The sequence below is a fragment of the Falco naumanni genome, chromosome 5, assembly GCF_017639655.2.
Source record: "Falco naumanni isolate bFalNau1 chromosome 5, bFalNau1.pat, whole genome shotgun sequence".
NCBI lineage: Eukaryota > Metazoa > Chordata > Aves > Falconiformes > Falconidae > Falco > Falco naumanni.
Genome location: NC_054058.1, coordinates 56,870,621 through 56,890,288, shown reverse-complemented (window position 1 = coordinate 56,890,288; position 19,668 = coordinate 56,870,621). Strand labels below are relative to the sequence as shown.

Below are 19,668 nucleotides of genomic sequence, written 5' to 3'. Positions count from 1 at the left end.
TAGCAGGAAAAAAATATTAAAGGGATGTAGTAAAAACTAGAATAAGCAAGTTTCCCACCAGGTAAGTACCACTAATTTTTATAAGACTCCAATTTTACCTTAGGATTTAAGTTCCCTCATTTGTGTCATGAATTCAGCCCCAAAACATGTGAACTCCTTGAAATATTTATATAGACAGAAATCCAAGTAGCACCATTTTGTCTTATACACACCTAGACCCCTAAAGTCTAAGCAATCCAAGCAGAAGACGAAAAAAGTCACGAACAACTGTTCTCCCCTGCAATAAGCAGGTATCAGTCAGGTGATTAAAAATTTATTCTCACCCTATACATGGTATTCAAAGAAACAATACTTACAAATATCTATTTATCTCATGATTACACAAGCCTCTTGAATTTAATATTTTGAACCATATGACAAGTTCAAGATACTTTGTCAGATACAACAGGCAAATCTCAAAGGAGAGTTCTCGAACATATGAAAAAAAATCACGCCACCTAAGTGACCTCCACGACTTACACACTCCAGCAACAGACTGTATTTATAATGTATTGTTTTAATGACACTGTTAACTTTCTCTTGCAGATCTGCCTCTCTCCTGAAGGAGTCTTGTATTTTCAGACATGGTTGTTTTGTTCATTCCAGGACTTTATAAACATTTACATCCGTCTCATCCCAAATACTGTTGTTACACAGGCTTCTAATTCAATTCTTCTTTTCTAACTAAGTCTTTGCAGTCTATCTACATTTTAGTAGAACTTGTGCACAGCACAAATTAATGCAAATGGCTTTCTCAGTGTCGTACTGAAAGATATGCATTCAGAGATAGACTGTCTCAACATATCTTTCAGTAGTCCAGGCTGTATTTTAAAACTAATTATAGACTTATAAAAACGTATACAAAAAATTATCCTTGGATCAGTATAATGTCCAAGAAACAGCTGGTAAAGATGTAAAATTATTCAGGTATTTCTAACTCTGAAATTATATAGAGCGTTATGTTGTAAACTTAGGTTACACAAAGAAATAACTTTTTCTTAAATCAAGAACTCTGTAACAGAATAAATAATTTACAAGCTTGAGAAGATTTGCATTGTTTCCTACACAAAGACTTGTTAGCTATATTGTAAAACGCTTAGAGGAACTAATATAATTTCTGCCGGTGGCTGTAAAACTTAAATACCTGGTTTTGTTCACATAATTCCCCTCTTCAAATCTGCTAGAGGTAGATGAAGATAAAATGAACCCCAAAATGTAAGGATTAAGATATTGCAAATAAATTCTAACCCTGCAAATCTAGTGAACATATGTTCTCACCAGATTTACTGAAAGCAGTTATTTTTTCTTTCTTTTTTTAAATAGAACAGCACTCAATTTCTTCCTTCCATGTTGTCAAAAACGGTGCTTGATACTGTCATAAAATAATTTTCAAAGCATTCCTGAAAGAGCAGAAGCAGGTCCCACCTCGTGCTCTTCAGTCACTCTGACACATTTCCAGGGACCGTCTGTTGAAGAAATGCTGCCTACCCAGCACTGCTCAGACAGCCCCTGGGCCTTGCTCTGGAACGATGAGAACAGACAAATCTGTAGATCCCACCGAAGGTAACTCGGGGAAAGGTGCTGGAGTGAGGGAGGTGGAGCTGAAGGCAGGAGAGAGAACTGGGCAACCTTCACATCCATTACAGATGGTGACCTTTCCAAAGGTTTCTCAAAAACTGTTTTTAACATGGGTGTCTGCGTGCAAGGGCTGCAAAATATTTGGTTATTACCACAAAACCCAGAGATTTTATTAGGCTCAGGAGTATTTACAAGATCTCATGTAAAGCCTTTGTTTTGGCATTAGAGAAAATTATAAAGCAGTAACAGAATTCTCTAAAACATGAATGATTTCATTAATGCCCTGATGGACCAAAATAAAAGTTTAAGGTGAATTGTTTAGATCTGAATTGCTACTTTTCTATAGCTTGGCCTGTGGCTTCAAGTTTTCCAGTGTCTCCTTCTCATCTCTCTCCATCTTCATCTACTTTCTTCAGCCCAAATCTATCTGTGTGTTGAAGCCAAACACAAGAAGGCATACAAGAAATAGAAATGAACTTGGTGGCCCTTTTTAAAACTACTGAATGATGTATGTTTCCTCTTCATCATTCATCAGACAAAAAGGAGGAAGCATCACTACATACCCGAACATCTGCATAAAAGCGCCTCCAAGTTTCCTCACAACAGCAATGCTGGCACAATCACAGAGACAGGATTCTTTATCTTTTTCTCTCTCTGCATGGTAACTGTAGCCATCATGATCTCATTTGGTATCCAAAAAATGTAATTATTTCAGTATACCTTCCACAGCAATTTGAAGTGTGTCTTCCTCTCTTTTAAGTTACCAGTTTAACTCAATGAAAATGATCGGACGGACTGAGATGGCAAACCCCCACCATTTTACATAATTCAGTCTGTTTGGTTTAGTTACAGAATAAATATCCTGGTGGTTAAACTAAACCCACAGATCTAAATGAACAAGGCGATTTTGTGCATTCCAGAATCAATGCATATTTAAGTACTTGCTTTCCTTCACAATATTATTAATCTCCAGAAACTCTTGCTTTATGGACGCTGAACCAATTTACTTTTACTGCTTTCCTGCTCACTAAGCTTGAAGTGGGTGTAAGCTAAAATGCCCAACAATGTGCACAGAATCCCAAGGCCTTGATTAACTGACAGTGGATCCTTAAATAAGAGGCACCCTCCCAGGAGAGTGATGCAGAACTTGAAATGTCCAAACATGTTATACCTAGACCTCTGTTAAGGATAACAGCAATTTTCAGTATTATTTTTTGTAAAAACAAACACTTGGGAACTTCATTAATTACATCCAAAGCATGCAATGGTACGTCACGTTGACTTCAACTAATTCAACTTTTCTGCATCTCTGCGGCTATGAGAATTAACCTCCACCTAAAGTCTTTCACCCATCATACACTACAAACTGACTGACACGCCAACACTTCCTCAAGGTGGCCGAAGCGTGGGTAAATATTCTTTGTAGGTAAGAAGGTCAGGTCAGTAAGTTAGCCACCATTATCTACACAATGCCCAAACAAAAAACCAAAATAAACTACAATAGGAACATGCTTTTCCAACTTCATCATTTAAGATAAAGCAGGCAGGTTACCAAACAATTTTCCCACAGTAAATCAGCCCAAATGAATGCTGACATAATTCATCTGGAAACAGGAGAAACAGCTAATGTTACAAAGGATACGTGACAGGTGATGTATTTCCAATGATCCAGTAAATGGACAAGTTTACCATAAAGGCTATTATTCCAGACAGCAGTACCATTATCTGTGGATTAATGGACACAGTCAGTAATCTGACATGCTTTTGGCCATTTGTAGATATATTCCAGGTTATTTAGTTTCCTTTCAAATGCAAAATATCAGGCACAAAAAACATATGGAGAACAAAAATAGAAACAGCTTCAAATCAGTACAGACACTGGTGATATGTATAAGTAGCTCAGGGTATGACGTCCATAAATACATACTGATACAACCACAAGCCTTTTCTCCTTTACCATCAGTAAACATTCAAGAGTGATATGGAAAATCTGGCTACTCATACACAGAAGTTGTAACCTTTACCTTTGAGACAATGTCTTATTTATGTTCATAGCACAAACTATTTTGTAAAAATATCCAGTTTTATTATTGAGAATAGTTGCTATCCCGTTCATAAACTGCAGCACTACAAGAAATGACCCATCACTGAGCGGCAAAATCAGCAGTGGTAAGAATATGCCTCTGGCTCTTTTTTGGACAGAAGGATAAAGAGAGAAATTACAGCCTTCTTAGTGATAATAAACTAGCAATTCTAGAGGGCAACCAACGTTGGCATCCTTCCGCAGAAGAGGAGCTGAGAGTGTCAAAAGTGAGCATGCTTATCCCTTTTCTGAGTTGAACAGTAAGAGCTGGAACTAGGGCACTTACATATTTTTAATTTAATACACTAGGGGAAGCTTCTCGATTTTTGTCAGATTTTCCTGTTGTTCAGATGCCCTCTAAACAGAAACTAGAATAAGGAGGTAAATCAATTGACAACAGACTCCTCTAAGAGGAAGTGGGGCAGACTCAACAAGGGTTCTTTCTTACACATGCCCCTCTCACCTCATTAGTCAATGACTGCACAAAAACCTGTTTCACCAAGAAACAGATCTTAATACAAGTTTAACTAAATCAATGATCATTATTTAAATTAAAATAAAGTCAATAAAAGCCTTACCACAGCAGAAAGTGTCCAGGGCCCAAATATTCCCCCTTCTCCAAAGACTGGCTCAAAGAAGGGTATGATGAACAACAACATAGCTGAGGACATTGGCGCCTGATAGTACAGCAACTGCATAGAGTTTACCTGCAACTCATGCTGCTTAGCTCCTACCCACTAAAAGCAAAAGAGAAAGCTGTTAAACTTGCGAGGAAAAAAAACCCATAAATTGAAAACTTGAGAAAAGCGAACTGGCTCCTAACAAAGAGGGAATCTCATGGGGACAACACTACACAAACAGACTGTTGAGCATCATCGTATACCTTTGCCTAACTGGAGGCCCATGCATTTGTCTCTTGCAAGCACACAAGCCACGTAAGGAGAAAATCACATGCAGGGTCAATGAAAAAACCCTGAGTGCCTAAACCTTCCTTTTCCCATAGCCTGGGGGTCAAGTATTATACTTGAGGAAGAACAAAAAAAGTAGCAGAGCTGGGAAGAAAATGCTAGGTCCCTTCTATTCTCAAGACAAATTCCAGATCCTGTCTATGATGAAGCAGAGTGCCTTCGCCTAAGCAGAGATCTCCTTTTGCTCCTTTCTCCTCATTTTCTTCCACACACAAGCTAACAAAACCAGTAAACATTTGTCTGTCTTTTGCTGGTTTATTCCAAATTTACTGGATTTCACTTCAGGATTGAGTATAATTGACTGTAACTTGGATTTTCAATGTAGCATGCTTTAAGAAACATTAGTTATCTATGGTTATGAAGACAGATGTTAATAGCTAAAAAGATGCATCTTTGTATTATACTGAAGAATGACGCTTACATACTTCATAAAATCATGTTAATTAGTAACAAGGATTCCAGCATATAAACTTGCTAAGTATTTTTTAGAAATACAGAATAATTTCACTCAGCTACTAAAATTTCTCCAAAACAAACCCTGTCATTTAAAGTTATGTGGCACCTCTCCCCTCCTCCTCCTGTGTCAAAACAGGACAGAAGACCATTATTTATCATCTTGCACACTACAGGTCAAAGAGCCTCACTTCTTTTGGAGGCACAATACACCTGTTACAGAGCAATTTACATTTAAATTGATGATGATGACTATCACATCAACATGAGGGGACTCTATATCAGGAGGCTTTTACAGGCGGTAGTGAGCTGTTAGTAGAACATTGCAGCAGAAGGGGCTAAGGCAGTCCTTGGACATAGCTATTTTTTCAACCATAAGCAGCCATAAAAGTTATATTGTGCATAGATATTAACACACCCTCTACAGAAACACCTTAGACTGTGTAGAGTGGAAATAGAAGAAAGGGTAAATAGCTCAAAGACACCTGCTCGCGTAGGGAGGTTGGCCCAGATGATCTCCAGAGGCCCCTGCCAACCTCAGCTACTGGAAAACGGCCTTTCCAGGGAAAGGCTCAGAGGCAAGGCCCTCACTTCAGCAAGGAGATCATCTGGGCTTTCCAGAAAAGCGGAGTTTTAGCGATAAAGCAATCTTCAACCCTTGAAAATATGCTCACGGCACATTAAAGATGACACCCCAATTCCTAGCAGCAAGGACGATCAATTCCTTAAACAATTTAGCAGGGGTTGTGGTGAATTATCAGTTTGCTGATTTTTTTTTATTATTTTTTTATTTTACAAATAATTAAGGAGGGCTTCCTGGCAGGCAGGATGCTGTTTAAAGGTGACCTAACCAAGGGACAGCGGCCTGAAGACCAACCAACACGAGGCTCCCGCCCTCTCCTCCCCCTCTCCCCCCGCCATTACCCACCACTTGGTAGAGGGAGGTCACCAGGACACCCAGGGTGGCGAACGCCATCCCGAGGACGCTGAACTTCACGTCGTAGTAGGAGTTGAGGAAGACGCCCAGCGTGATGGGGACCTAACGAGGGGGACAGGGGGGGTTAGGCCGGACCGCCACCGTCGCCTCCCGCCCGCCCGGCCTGAGGCGACGGCCGAGCCCCGCCCCTCCCCGCTCCCCTCAGCCCCGCCGCCCGCTCACCAGCGTGAGCTTGATCCGGAGAGGGAAGGTCTTGCCGTAAGCCAGGCTCTGGATGACCACGATGACCGGCGTGGTCATGGCCTTTGCCAGCTGGTAGGTACCGATGGTGTTGCTCTGCAGGGAGAGGTTGGTGAAGACGACGAAGCCGCAGAAGCTGAGGGCCAGCGGCAGCACCTGGGCGGGCTGTAGGCTCTTGGGGGAGAAGGCGCCGAGCGCCTGGCACAGGTAGAGACCGAGCCAGGTGATGGCGAAGTGCACCAGCGTGAGGCTGAGGTTGGGGAAGCCCAGCCGCACGTACAGCCACTTGTTCAGGAAGACGATACAGATGGAGGCGGCCAGGTTCACCAGCAGCCCCGCCGCCAGCCGGCCCTGCGTCGGCAGCCAGCCCATGGCGTCCCGCGGGGCCGGGCAGCAGCGGCCCAGGCACCCCCGCCCCAGGCAGCCCCGCCGGCCGCCAGCGCACCGGCCGGGCCGCCGCCGCCTGCCCCCGCCCCGCCGGGACACGTGGGCTCGCGCTTTCCGGTGGCCCCGCCCGCTCCGGCACAGCCCCTCGGGCGGAGCCGCCGCTCCCAGCGCCTCTGCCCGCCCTCAGCCGCCGCGCTGCCGCCGCGCCCCTCACGGCAGCCGGGCAGCGGTCGCCGAGCGCGCCCACGCCGGTGGGCAGGACCCCCCCCGAGCACCCCCCGGCTGCCCCGCCGCGGGCAGAAGCGGCTCCTGCCCGAAGCGCTCCGAAGGGGCTCCGGGCGGCCGGGCCGGGCGCTGCCGGCAGCACGGGCGCGGCGCGCATCGCGCCCCGGGTCGGGCCGCTCACCGCGCGTTTGCACGTGTAACCGGGCCAGAACAAGGTTTGCGAATAAACGATAACAATCCTGACTTGGGAGTTCCCAGGTATAACCACCTTTGCACCGCCTCAGGATTACAGCAGCGTTTTGCCAACTACAGAACGTAGGTGACAACAGCACAAGCCCTGACGCAAGCCAGCCCTTCTCTCCCAGCTGGCAGTAGCCCTTTGCTTTCCCTCTTCCTCTGATGTTCCTTTCCTCCAGCCCCCTTCGTCTGCTTTCTTCTCCCCTGCTTTCCTCGTACAGCTTCCTGCACTCTCACTTTCCACTGCACCCTTGCGCATTCTGCTCCTGCCAAGCGATGTTTCTAGTCTACAGCCAGCACTCTTGCATGTAGCAGTCATTAAGGAAGTTCATACAAACACCACAGTTGTGCAATGACATTTTAGATTAGAATGAAGAAGCACGTTCTGTTTGTGAAGCACTTTTATTAAAAAAAAAATTATTAAAAGGTTGTATTACAAATATTGTCTCTGAAGTTGGTCTGAATTTTTCAAATTGCAATCGAAATCTGAGGGGTTGAGTTTTTCACCCCCCAAAGATCAGAACAGTTTGTCCAAGTCACGGTCTTCTTCTTTTTTACAACCAGAATGTCCATGTTTGTAAGATTCTGCAAGTATCCACATGAAATCCTATGACTGAATTTCATATCCCAAAGGATCAAGATCCTGGTCCAGAAGCATCAGAGAAGATTCCCTCAGCTTCTGCAGAAGCTTTCGGAGTTCTTCTTTTGAAAATACCTAAGAACAAAAAAATCCACCCTCACACAATGAAGTTGTATTTATTTCCAAGGAACATCACTGATATCAAAGTAAATGGTAGTTAAATTACTAATGTTTCTTTCTTTCTAAGACAATGTGAACATCAGGCATTTCAGAATGATGTTTAATAAAGGACTGGAAGCTAGCAGCAGTATCCAAAATGTGAAGGCAGTCTCAAGATAGCTCCGTGGCTCATAACTACTACAGAGATTAGTGGTAAACAGCCAAGTTTAATTTTCCTGTTATTCCCTGCAAAGATCTCAAGCCAATCCAGGCAAATGCATCACAGTATTTTTCTTAGCCTTGATGTCTCTTTTCAGATTTCTAATCCTTGGTTGTTTTTTTTTTTTTCAGGGGGAGCAGTGTTGTGGGTTAGGTTTGGGTTTTTTTTGTTGGGTTTGAGTTTTTTTTTTTAAAGTTACAATGTTTTTTGGGGCTATTTTTCAGGCTTTTGGAGTGAAAGGAGGTTAGGGGTAAACCAAATGGTCCAAAACAAAACCTGCTTATACGATGTTCTGAAAGGTAATGGAATTTAAAAAAATCAATTGCAGTTCTACAGCCCAACTTGGAATCACAGAATTGTTCATGTTGGAAAAGACCTTTAAGATCATCAACTCCAACTGTTAAACTGATTTCAATTCAATAGTTCCCATCCAAAAATTAGTAACTGGACTGCTCAGAAGAACTGCTTGTCAAAACACTGGCATCTTCTTCAGTGTTTCAAAGTTAACTCCGATTCCTTAAATCAGCATACAAGGAAACCCTTTACCATTGCAATGAATTGGAAGAGATAAAGAAACTTAAGATGTTAAGGAACATATGGCATCCTCCTCTCTATGTAGAAGCTTTTTCCACAGTCAACCCACAGAGCTTTTAAATGGAAGTTAAACTGCCTGCAGCTCTCACTAACTCACCATATAAAGCTTGTGTCGCTCAGAAGCAACCATGTCAGCCAGGCGGAGGCACTCCTGATATTGTCCAGTACTATGTAACACTGTATGTAGCAAAAAGCACATCATTGGCAGACACAGCTTTCGCAGCAGAATCATCTGGTGTGTTCGTTCAGGGTCATCCTCAGCATCCTTACCGTAGCAAAATAACATATTAGTATTATGAACATCTACCTTTAAAAGGCAACTTACTGTAACCACAGAATTAGTAGCATCAGAGGCAAAAAACTGGACTAACCAGCCTCGACTGGACTGTCAGACCTGATTTATATGGTAACGGAAGGGGAAGCAATCTGTAACTGGTCACAACAAGGCCAGAGTGAATTAAAAAGGCGTATCAAACTAAAAAGGTACAGCTGGGTACAATCTGTGCTTTGTGGTCTGCCCCATGATATAAAATTTCATTTTACCTCTCTGACATCAACCATCCATCCTCCATCAACAAACAGCAACACATTGTACATTTTCTCTTTCACATCAGCTGTAAGAGCATCCAAGAGACCTTTCCAAATACCATAATCCATCTGGCAAAGAAAGAAAAAAATAAACTACTGCAGAACAGGATAATTTCCAAGGCTATTTTAACACAGACTCTTCACCTATCATGCAATAGCCAGTGCAGCTCCAATTCAAATGAGAATCTTCTGCCAAAGGCTAGAACTTAAAAGCCTGCTGCTAACAGCTATTTTCATCCTTGCTTAATTCTCTGTCCAGAGCCAGACAGGTTATTCAGAAGCAAACCCACTAGAGGAAGATAATTTTAGACAACTTATTCTGCCATGCTTATAAAACAAATACTTGTATTAATTGAATACAGTACATTGTACATTATACTGGCCAGACATGCAAAAAGAACTTTTAGCAAAATGAACAAAATGGCAGCATCTTTTAGAAAAAATGTGACAAATAGAAGAATAAAGAGTTAATAGCAAAATCAAGTACTCAGATTTATTAACAATATTAACAATCAACACATTATAATGAGTATTTTCTATTATGTTGCAATGTTAATATGTAAAGCTGAGCCATATAAAAAAACCAGTATAATTTATTTTGCAGTGGCATTAACTATTCTACTGTCTCATACTCCCTCAGCATAAAAATAGAATAATTTAGAAGAGTTCTTAAGCAATACGAATTAGCAGTCTTCTACACTTCCATTAAGCTAAGACTGCCTCCTAAGCAAGAATGTGAAAGTCTATAGTATATAACTTGAACTTTTACCTACCTCATACTTCTTTTCTTTATGTTCATGGGCCACTTTTTCAGTGAAAGTTGCTTGTGGTAACAAAGAAGGCTTCTGCGGAGCTGAGTTCATGTGTTTGAACCATTCGTTAAAGGTTTCGTGGGCTTCCTGGATTGCATTGGAAATAGTGTTTGGACATTTTTGACTCACATAGATGTCCTTAAACGCACAGCTATAGTGCATCCAGGAATCAGAATTTACACCAAATGGACAAAGCTTAAAGTTTCATCACCAAAGCAAAGCCACCATTATTTCTAAGTAATAACTTGGAATACAGCATATTTGAAACTCACCAAATATGCCCGAATACATAAATGTTCCCGTATAGCATTGTCATCTTCAGCTGGAAGTGGAGCATCCATTCCCTGTTCTTCCCATTGGTTATATATTTCTGCTATAGAGTCTTGGGGAATCTTCACAAAGACATCTTTTGCAGCTTCATGTTTCTTGGATGCTATGAGAACGCAAACTGAGTATCAACAGCTTTGCAATCTCCATACTTGATTTTTAAAAACTGGCATACCCATGCTTTTTAATAACTAGATTCAAAGTTATATTAAATGTAGTGCCAAGAGCCAATGAGAACAAAATCAACATTTGTAAAAGTCTACAATATTTGTGAAGTTTAGTACCCAAGAACTTCCTCATGATTGCATTGCTTTGTTTAAGTGCTTCTGCCCTCTGTGCAGGATCAAATACGAGCCAGTCAATTACATCTATTTTCAGTCGATCCACCTGTAAAAAACAACATATAGATTTACTAAAGCTTCCAGCATACAACTGATACTAGACACATTAAATCTGGTCAATGAAATACACAAGTCTCTAGGGATCTTTGGATAGCATTATGACATACTAACAAGGATTGCTTTGCTTTATTCACAACTTCAATATCAAAAGCTTAGACAACAGTCTGCAATCTAGAATAATTAAAAAATCCGTTTCTAAGTATTCCCAAGATATTCAGACCAATGGATGAACATCAGCTCTCAAAAATGTTTCTGGATTACCATGCATCTTCCTCAAACTTTAATAGGAATGCAGTGTACAAACATGGTTTATGAAGCCTTTGCTATAATCTTCATGGGTGCCATCAGCCTGCAACCACGGTTTTCCAATTCTTGTGTTAGATAAACTACCTGTTTGGCTTAGAGAGCTTAAACTTTGTACTGAACAGGAAAAAAAAAACAAAACAACCAACCCACAAATTTGCCAGCTATCAGGTGCTTTCTAAACAGTACTTTGAATGCAAGCTATTAACAGTACCTCACTGTCACTTAAGTACTGAGTTGGATCCAACTGATCAACTCTCAGTAGTGATGACAAGGAAACGGTCAGTAAAGGCAGCATCTGTTGTAGCTAGGATATGTCACTTGAGCATGTGATAAGGTATATCTGAGATCCAAAGTATTAATCCCCATAATTCTTAGAAGCTACAGTATCCTAATTTCAGCTGCCACACATCTTGTTCTAGTCATTTCATGGACTTTATCTTCACTTATTGTTTGCATACAGACATGCTGCTGAGCAACATATACCACAGCCCAGAAGATCAAGGAGATCAGTTTGTAACTTCTGTTTCTACATGTGATTCAAATCCTCACTTGGTCACATAGAAAGTGTATTTCCCTCAAGCTTTTTCAAGGCAATTTCCACTATTGTTGAAAGATAAATATGGATCATAGATGGTAAAAGACTCTGTAGTTGATTGCAAACTGGAGTATCTGCCCTATGAAATACACTCACCTCCGTTGTGCCTGTATCTAACATATGGTCATGGTGACTGAATTCACCAGCATCCTTCTTGCGGATGTTTTCAACAACAGTTTTTGTTATGGTTGCAACATCCAAACCTGGGTTAAGAGAGAACTACGTAAGAGTGATCATAAATTCAAACTTGCCACAAAACGAATTTCAGACTCCAGCTGTTGATCTTATTCCTTACTACTAGTAATTCTTATCAGTCTGTTTACACTCATTGTCAGAGTAAATTAAAAGCTTTTGAGAGACCTAATTTCTTGCAGGTATTTCAGAATAATGATATCTGAGTGACAGGGAACTTAAACATTGGAAAAAGAGTAAGACAACTAACAAGTTCTCCTGTCTGTGCTGGGAACACAGATGTATTTGCTGATAGCACTGATTCCTACAACTGTGATGGCAAGACTAAGATTTGAAAGGAACGTACCAGGAAAAGCTCAGAATAGTTCTTTTACAGATGCTTAAGCAAGATGTTCTATTTTTGAAACCTCAGCCTTAGTTTTTAAAAGAAAATTACTAAAAATGATTGAGAAAAGTTAGACACTGAAGTCTGCAGTAAATCTATTGCTTTGTGAATTTTGAGTGGCACAAAGACATTGTCAAACAATGGATAGTGTGCTGCTTGACTATACTCCCTTTTAGTTTGATGTACAGGCCTGGAAGGAAACTTACAATTCATGCAAACAACCCACCATGGCTAAGAAAAAGCACTATAAACAGGACAAAAGAATTAAGATACTCATAACCTTCCTAAAACCATGAACAGGTATGTATTTTTAGAATTACTTTTCAGTAATAATACAATCATGTCAAGCTTCAGAGCATGTATTTGAGACAGGCAGGTGGCATTTACTTCTTGCTGTGTTTGGACATAATCCAGAAGCAAAAGTGATGCTTAGTTTATCAGAAAAAGAACTGCAATCCCAGGTCAGTTAAAACCCACAATATAGCTGCTTGAAGAAGTGATCAGCAAATTAGTTTTATTTAATCAAAAAGTAAAGAGACACAGGAAGGAAACAATATAACCTTCATAGCTAGGTCTTGCATTAAGATCTACTGAAAGGCAAAATAACCTAGGATATAAAATCAACATATCTCACCTGCATCTTTTGCTAATTCAAGGCAGTGGTGACGTTGATCACTTTCAGTAACATCTTCGAGAAATAAAGCATACTGAGCAACAGCTAGCTCTGGGGGCAAATGGCTAACATAAAATGCTATTAAATCTGTGTGCTTCTCAGATATCATCCGCTGCAGAATAAGAAGCAAATGTTTAAAGAAACATACTATATTCCTATGTATATTCCATAAAACACGTAAGAACAAGTTGTATGTTAAAACAAATGCGTAACAAATTTCAGATTATTTTGTTCTGATGTAGGAAGATTCCACTTCTCAGCTTCTAAACAAGGATCAATAAAACTGTCTCTTACTTAAGCACTGCTGACAGAAATTCTGCACATTAGGCAAGCTTCCATGTATCTCTTGAGAGCATTAACTGCGTTGTAGCTCTTTCCATCCTGTAACCTTAACTGTCCTTTTCTTCCTCCTTTATGTCTAAATTATTAGAGAAAGCAAACTATATTTTTGAAAGCTTACCTGAATGTAGGTCTTTAGGACTTCAACTGAAACTTCCTCCTTATTGCAAACAAATATAAATTCAATTTTAAATCAGATAATGTGGCAAAAAAGAAAAAAGAAAGATACTTTACAGGCTACCACTATTAGAGACACAAGGTTATTTGCTTATCCCTGCTTCAGTAATCTACATATTCAAACAGGCTCAGCTGGAAGAACTTTCTCTCAGAAAATTATTTTTTTTTAAAAAAAAGGTCTTCTGATTCAAAGATTTAGTGTTCCAAGGATTTTCTATGTCAGCAACTGGGTAATAATAGTTTTCAGAGTAACTGTAAAGTTACTTTTAAAATGTTTTTTCAAATATTTTCCTTATTTTTTTAATTAATAAAAGTGGAACATATGACGACTGCAGTGTGCTACATGTACTACTTATTGATTTATAGAAAATTATCTAAAGCTCCTGTGTACAGAGTAGAAACATCACCTGGCTCATCTGTAATAGCCTATACTAAACAATCAACATATAGTCAGCACCTGAGACTGCTTTAGCTAAGATTCAAGTATTACTGTGAAGAACTATCATTTTAGTTTTATATGTGTAAACAAAATTAGAGATCTTTACCTAAGCATGTACCTATATGAATTGTACTCAAACATCAAATAAAGAACATCATAAAAGACATCATAACTGCCTCTTCCCTCTGAGGTCTGCTGAGGGTTTACCAAGTAATCTTCAGGTAAATTCATATACTCCAAAATTGTAGAGGCAGTAATCACCAGGTATTTATAATCCTACCATGGAATTTATGTACGAAACTGCACCTTTTTTGTCCCCTCTCTATAAACATATCCTAATGACTAGTTCTACCATACGTTAGCTTCAAGACCTGCCCCATTAAGTTTTGAGTCTGGCTAAAAAAATGCATATGTATACACACACACAAGTTCCTCTTAATTAGCTAAATGTTAACTGACTTCAAAATAAATTTCAACATGGAGTAATGATTAGAGGTATGAAAAAACATAACTCAGCCGTATTTAAATCATCTAATGAAAACAATACATTTGTCTACTGCCAAAATAGGTTACACTCAGAAATGTATTTGATACATAAGCACTTCTGAATTTTAAAACAGTAGAAAAGGAGAGCTAATTACTTGTGATTGCCTCAGAAAAGAGTAATTACAGCTATGTGACTGTGACCCATCTGCAAAAACATTTATGAGCTTACAGCAGTAGGTACAGTTCCAAACACTCTGTAAGATCGGGTTATATCCAAAGCACCTTGGCTGCTATGAATCAGCCTTACATTGAAGTTTGAGTCAGGTCCTTCTCAGTAAAGAGCTTGTGAGTAGAATGAGTCACCCTCAAAAGATAATTTTCAAGCTGAACTGGAGGGGAAGAGGATGATGCTCTTTTCTAATTTTGACTGTTGTTATTTAGGCTCCAAGAGCAACAAATACACTGTTTAAGCATGCAGCTCCTCATCAGCCTGGTACCACCACTGCATTTAGCTTATATATGCACACACAAGCATTTCTAATTTAGACTATATATTGCTGTGACAACAAATCAAATACAAGTGAACTTACCTTAGTCTGCAGGCCCAAAGTGCGGAAAAACAGAATAAGATGTGTCATGAAACGAAGGAGGTGTCCTGGGAGCACACTTCTGTCTTTGGAAAGCCATCTGCTAAATTCTTCCATTAAACCTATAGCCACCAAGGAAATGTCAGTATTAGCCGTATCACGGGGGAAAAAAGCACCTAAGAAATATTTTGAAATTATGCATTCATTCAACAAATCAAATTTAACCTCAAAAACCCAATAAAACAGAACAGCAACAGTTTTAGAAAGATTTAGCTGTTTGGCTTAAGCAATTGCTATATGTATTTTGTCATTTCTCAGAAAAAAGTTATGGCAATAGTCTCTCATACATTCTGACACATTACCATGATTTCATGATTTCTTTGAAAACTACTGTGTATGTCTAACTGCAGAAAGTTCCTACAGTTCTTGATGAAAGCAGCAGCTTAGCTTTTAGGTGGGGTTTGCCTACTGTGTGTTTCTAAAATCCACTCACATATAAGTTTCTGGAAAGGTCACTAGAAATAATGTAGTCAGTTGACATTTAAAAAAAATCACTTCAAGAAAAGCTCACCATCCACATCACCCAGTATAATGAATTTCTGAATCACATGATAGTGTTCTTGATTCTCCTCTATAACCCTCTGGGGAGAGAAAAAAAGTTCAAATTTTGAATAAAATCTTATAGCCTAATGCGTAAAGAAAGCAAACTTATAAATAAAGCAAAGGTTCCTTAGGGAAAAAAAGCTATCCTATTTCAAAGAGTATTCTGCATGAACAGCAGAAGAAAAGGTACTTGCTATCTCAATGTCAAATTACAAGAATATTGACAAACTGAAAGAAAGAGCTACACTATAGATCTGTGCAGTTAATACTTTCATGGAATAGATCCAAGACTAAGGGCATTTTGCTCTGAAGAGGAAAATAACTAACAAAGTTACAGAGAATAGATCTACAAAGTCACAGAAGTAGCAACCATGTGTCATGTGTATAAATCCTTAAAGAAAAGAAAAGGCCTGTGAAACTTAGTGGAGGAGGAAGAATTTTTTTTTCCCCAGTAGAGGAATTAATGCATGAAATATAATTCAAATGCCACCTGTAAAGTTGCTATATGGTGACGATTGCACTAGGCAGGCGAAGGCAGCTGGGCTGACCACATCAATCTGCAAGCTGTCTTTCAACATGCCTTTGTCTTAGCAATGTGATAAATGCTAGATGTCTTCCATCGAATAAAAGTAAGCATAGTTTCAATTTAATCTTTACAAAATTAAGATACGTTATAGATGCCATCTTAAATGAAGTAAGTATCCTGGGTGTTAAAAGTAACAAAGAAACACACTCTGTTTAAGCGAACATGCTTTATAATTTTGAAATATGTCTTCAAATTTTTCAAACGTTTTGAAATATGCACACAAACCTCCCATAAGGAAAACTGAAACCTCCTATAAAGAAAATGGTATGTCATCAATCTTTACACATTTTGTCAAACTGTAAATAGTTGATTTACTCTGACTGCTTTGTAAGTCTGACAACACTTTACAGTCAGTTGTTTCTTTAGCACACTCAGCTAGTTTGGCAGATATGGGGAAAGACAAAACCTGTATCTTTCTCATCATTAAAAGGTGGCAGCATATAGAAACATCTATTTGAATGGAGAAATTACGCATTACAGACATAGAAAACCTAAAATAAATTGGTCACTGTGCATATTTGAGCATTTCATTAAATAGTGTAGTAAAAGTAGAACCTAGTGAATAGTTAAAAATGGTAAACAGTGAGGAGAAACACTGTAATTATTTTGTACCGTTTTGTCTGTTGCCTGAAGCTCTTCAAAAACTTTTTCAGAGGTCCAGCTTCAAATAGGAAAGAAAAGGCAAAATACGTTACCTTGAATATTCCAAACAGACTATACAGGATACTTTGTTGAGTGCAGAAACATAATTTCACTTAAAACTTACTTTGTTTCTAAATAATCTCTAGGCAGCTCTTCCATCTCCTCTGCAGTTATTACTGAAGTTCGGATTTCCTGCTCAACAAGAGTGTCCACCATGACTCTGAAATATGCCCAAACAGTATCTTCCCATGTATCACAAACTGGAAGAAGCTACATATTAAAAAAAAACAAAACCACAAAACACCACAAAATTTGTAAGTGATGGAGAACTATCAGAATCTGAACAGAGCAACAGCAATTTAAGATCATATTTCTGGGCACCAAAGCAGACTAACAACTATCTTGAACAGCAGCCTTTCCTTTATCAAAGCAGGATACGAAAAAAGTCCTTTCACTGAATAATGCTCTAGTTCCTTGATTATTTTGTATCAAAGGTAGTCAATACAAATTGTCCTATCCTCCTTCCAGACGCAGCATCACTCCCCCCTCTTGTGTACAACCTCAGGAAACGAGTCCAGATGAAGACTATCCACTTTTCTGCCCAATCACTTTTCAGCGGGTTCACTTGGCTTTACTAGTTTATGTCATGGTTGCACAAGTCTTGGTGCAGTAGCGAGTGATGAAGGGTAGGAGAAAAAGTACCGCCGCTGTGGTGATATGAAGTATTTTATATCCAGTTCTTCTCTGAATCTTGCTAGGTTCTTTCAGCAGTGAAACCCTGAGACAAGTTCCAGACAAAACACTGCATTTCATGACACTTCTCTCTTATAGTAATTTTGAATTTACAGAATTTTACTGAAATTACTGAAGCTTCATTTCATTAAATGTCTCTGTGCTGTCACAAGAAGGTAAGCATCTTCTGTTCTAGAAGTCTGTATAATTTTACAATGCTTTTTTTCTTGTAAAATAAGTGATTTTAAATTTCAATGAATAAAACCTGAAAACATTCCCTATTCCCCTTCTTTTTATTTTCTGCATTATCTTTATTTCTACTACATCATACCAAGATGGGGGTGGGAGAGAGGAATCAAGCTCCTGAAGTAGGAGCTTACCACTGATTACTGTAACAGCAAGAAAATTTTTATGATAGTTTGCAGTGTTGCTCACTGTTCTTAAAAATAAATAAATAAATACATTTAAATCAATTAGGAGTGGGAGAGCGCAAAAACATCTGGAGGATTAAAACTAATAAAAAGAGAGAACTACTTAAAGATAAAAGTATATTTTTGTGAAGTTTACAGTAGAAAACCTATCGATAATGAAATTTGTGTACAGAACAATCTTTGGATAGAGCAACTCATCCATAAGACTATGTTGCATAAGCAGGAATACGAGAGCTATATAAGCTCTTAAATAATAATAAACTAGAAAAGAAGTAAACCAACAACATTAGAACTGTTTGTACTGAAAGTCAGCAGGAATAACATTAAGAAAAGTCTACTGTGTATTTAATTAAGGCACGTAAATCCTACAAGGAACATGTCTACTAAAACAGCAATGTTTGCTATTGCCCTGCTTACTAGATCTTTAAAAGTACAATGTCCAGTAATTGCAGTATTTCTGATTATATCACCGTCACATATGAGAAAATGCACAGCTACCAAACACCACTTAACTAGGAGGCTTGGCATACCTGTTTGAGGTTTCCACTCAGTGCTGCATAGATTGCTCTCTCATATCTATTAAACTGCTCCTAAAATAATCAGTAAAAAATTATAACTTTTAATTACAAAGCATATAAGTTTTCTAGTCACTTTATATTTTATTAGAGATTAATCTATTACAAAATGTTGCATCTAACAGTTTCCAAGAAAAGCTGGAAAAATCACAGGACGTTATCAGGAGCCAACATAGGAATAGCAAGTGATTTTCCCTTCACTGGCATCCCCTTGTAACTTACCAGAAAAAATTATATTGACCTGGAAAGAAAGCAACATTTTTCTTTTCCCATTCAATTAAGTCAAGATGAAAGTCAAAGTTAGTGTCAGCAGTTTCACTTTCAAGCAAATAAAAAAAAGCCAGACACTTCCGAGGCCTAAGAATTAGTGCTGATTATGTAGATTTCTCACTGCAAGACATAAATACGTTATTTCAGAAGTCCTCTTAGAAACATTAATTGCAAATCCTATAAGCAGCAAACAGAGCCAGTAGGTTAACTTAATATCACATTACAGAGTTTGGAAAAGTTCAAATTTCTATATCAATATCAAGCAAATCAGCATTATCTCACCTCTTCAGCCATACGCCAACAACTTATTTTCCAAATGCACCTGTATGGATTTCCTTGAACAGGCTCCAGCTCTTTTCCTATATACAAGGGAAAAAAAAAAAAAAAAAAAAAAAAAAAAGAGGTGGGTGGGGAGACAACCAAAAAGAAGTGCTATTGAAAAATGAGAGAAACCAGTAACAAGAGAAAGCCTATTCGCTATTATTAAACCCAATTTCAATCTCTTCGGAATTCTTCCCAAAGCATTTTGATGCTTTTGACTGGACCACAAGGTGGCTTTTCTGGGAAGTTCAGTAAATGCACATCTTAAAGTTACAATATTTTGAAAGCTTAGCTGCTATCTAGCTTTGAAGAAAATAATGTTTTTGACCATAACACATCTACAATGTTTACATTTGGAAAACACAAGGAGAAAAGGAATTTTGTATCTTAAGGAATACAAACTTTTAAAAAACGTCACTACTTCAGTGCTGCTGTTCTGTACACGTCTGCCTGAGGGCATGCAGCATGGAATTAAAACCCACCTAAGAGCAGGCTAGGTAG

General features: G+C 38.9%; 2 protein-coding genes across 2 annotated transcripts in view; both read right to left on the bottom strand.

The window, feature by feature from the left end:
• Window positions 1-273: 273 nt before the first annotated feature.
• SLC35E3 (solute carrier family 35 member E3) lies at window positions 274-6,779 on the bottom strand. Its single transcript, XM_040596118.1, has 5 exons — window positions 6,281-6,779; window positions 6,050-6,160; window positions 4,279-4,437; window positions 3,260-3,342; window positions 274-2,788 (listed from the first exon to the last, which is right to left on the bottom strand). The coding sequence occupies exons 1-5, from the start codon at window positions 6,668-6,670 to the stop codon at window positions 2,602-2,604; spliced, it is 930 nt and encodes a 309-aa protein (XP_040452052.1). The 5' UTR covers window positions 6,671-6,779; the 3' UTR covers window positions 274-2,601.
• Window positions 6,780-7,533: 754 nt separating this feature from the next.
• The window catches only part of NUP107 (nucleoporin 107), a 33,297-nt gene continuing 21,162 nt past the window's right edge, over window positions 7,534-19,668 (bottom strand). Inside the window, exons 14-28 of the mRNA XM_040595631.1 lie at window positions 19,129-19,205; window positions 18,532-18,591; window positions 16,963-17,108; window positions 16,809-16,857; window positions 15,579-15,648; window positions 15,011-15,129; window positions 13,440-13,478; window positions 12,941-13,091; window positions 11,826-11,932; window positions 10,712-10,814; window positions 10,373-10,533; window positions 10,062-10,187; window positions 9,244-9,357; window positions 8,798-8,965; window positions 7,534-7,862 (exon numbers count right to left, since the gene is read on the bottom strand). Of these exons, the coding sequence (XP_040451565.1) occupies window positions 7,755-7,862; window positions 8,798-8,965; window positions 9,244-9,357; window positions 10,062-10,187; window positions 10,373-10,533; window positions 10,712-10,814; window positions 11,826-11,932; window positions 12,941-13,091; window positions 13,440-13,478; window positions 15,011-15,129; window positions 15,579-15,648; window positions 16,809-16,857; window positions 16,963-17,108; window positions 18,532-18,591; window positions 19,129-19,205 (1,598 nt within the window). The 3' untranslated portion in view covers window positions 7,534-7,754. The remainder of the gene's footprint in view (window positions 7,863-8,797; window positions 8,966-9,243; window positions 9,358-10,061; window positions 10,188-10,372; window positions 10,534-10,711; window positions 10,815-11,825; window positions 11,933-12,940; window positions 13,092-13,439; window positions 13,479-15,010; window positions 15,130-15,578; window positions 15,649-16,808; window positions 16,858-16,962; window positions 17,109-18,531; window positions 18,592-19,128; window positions 19,206-19,668) is intronic.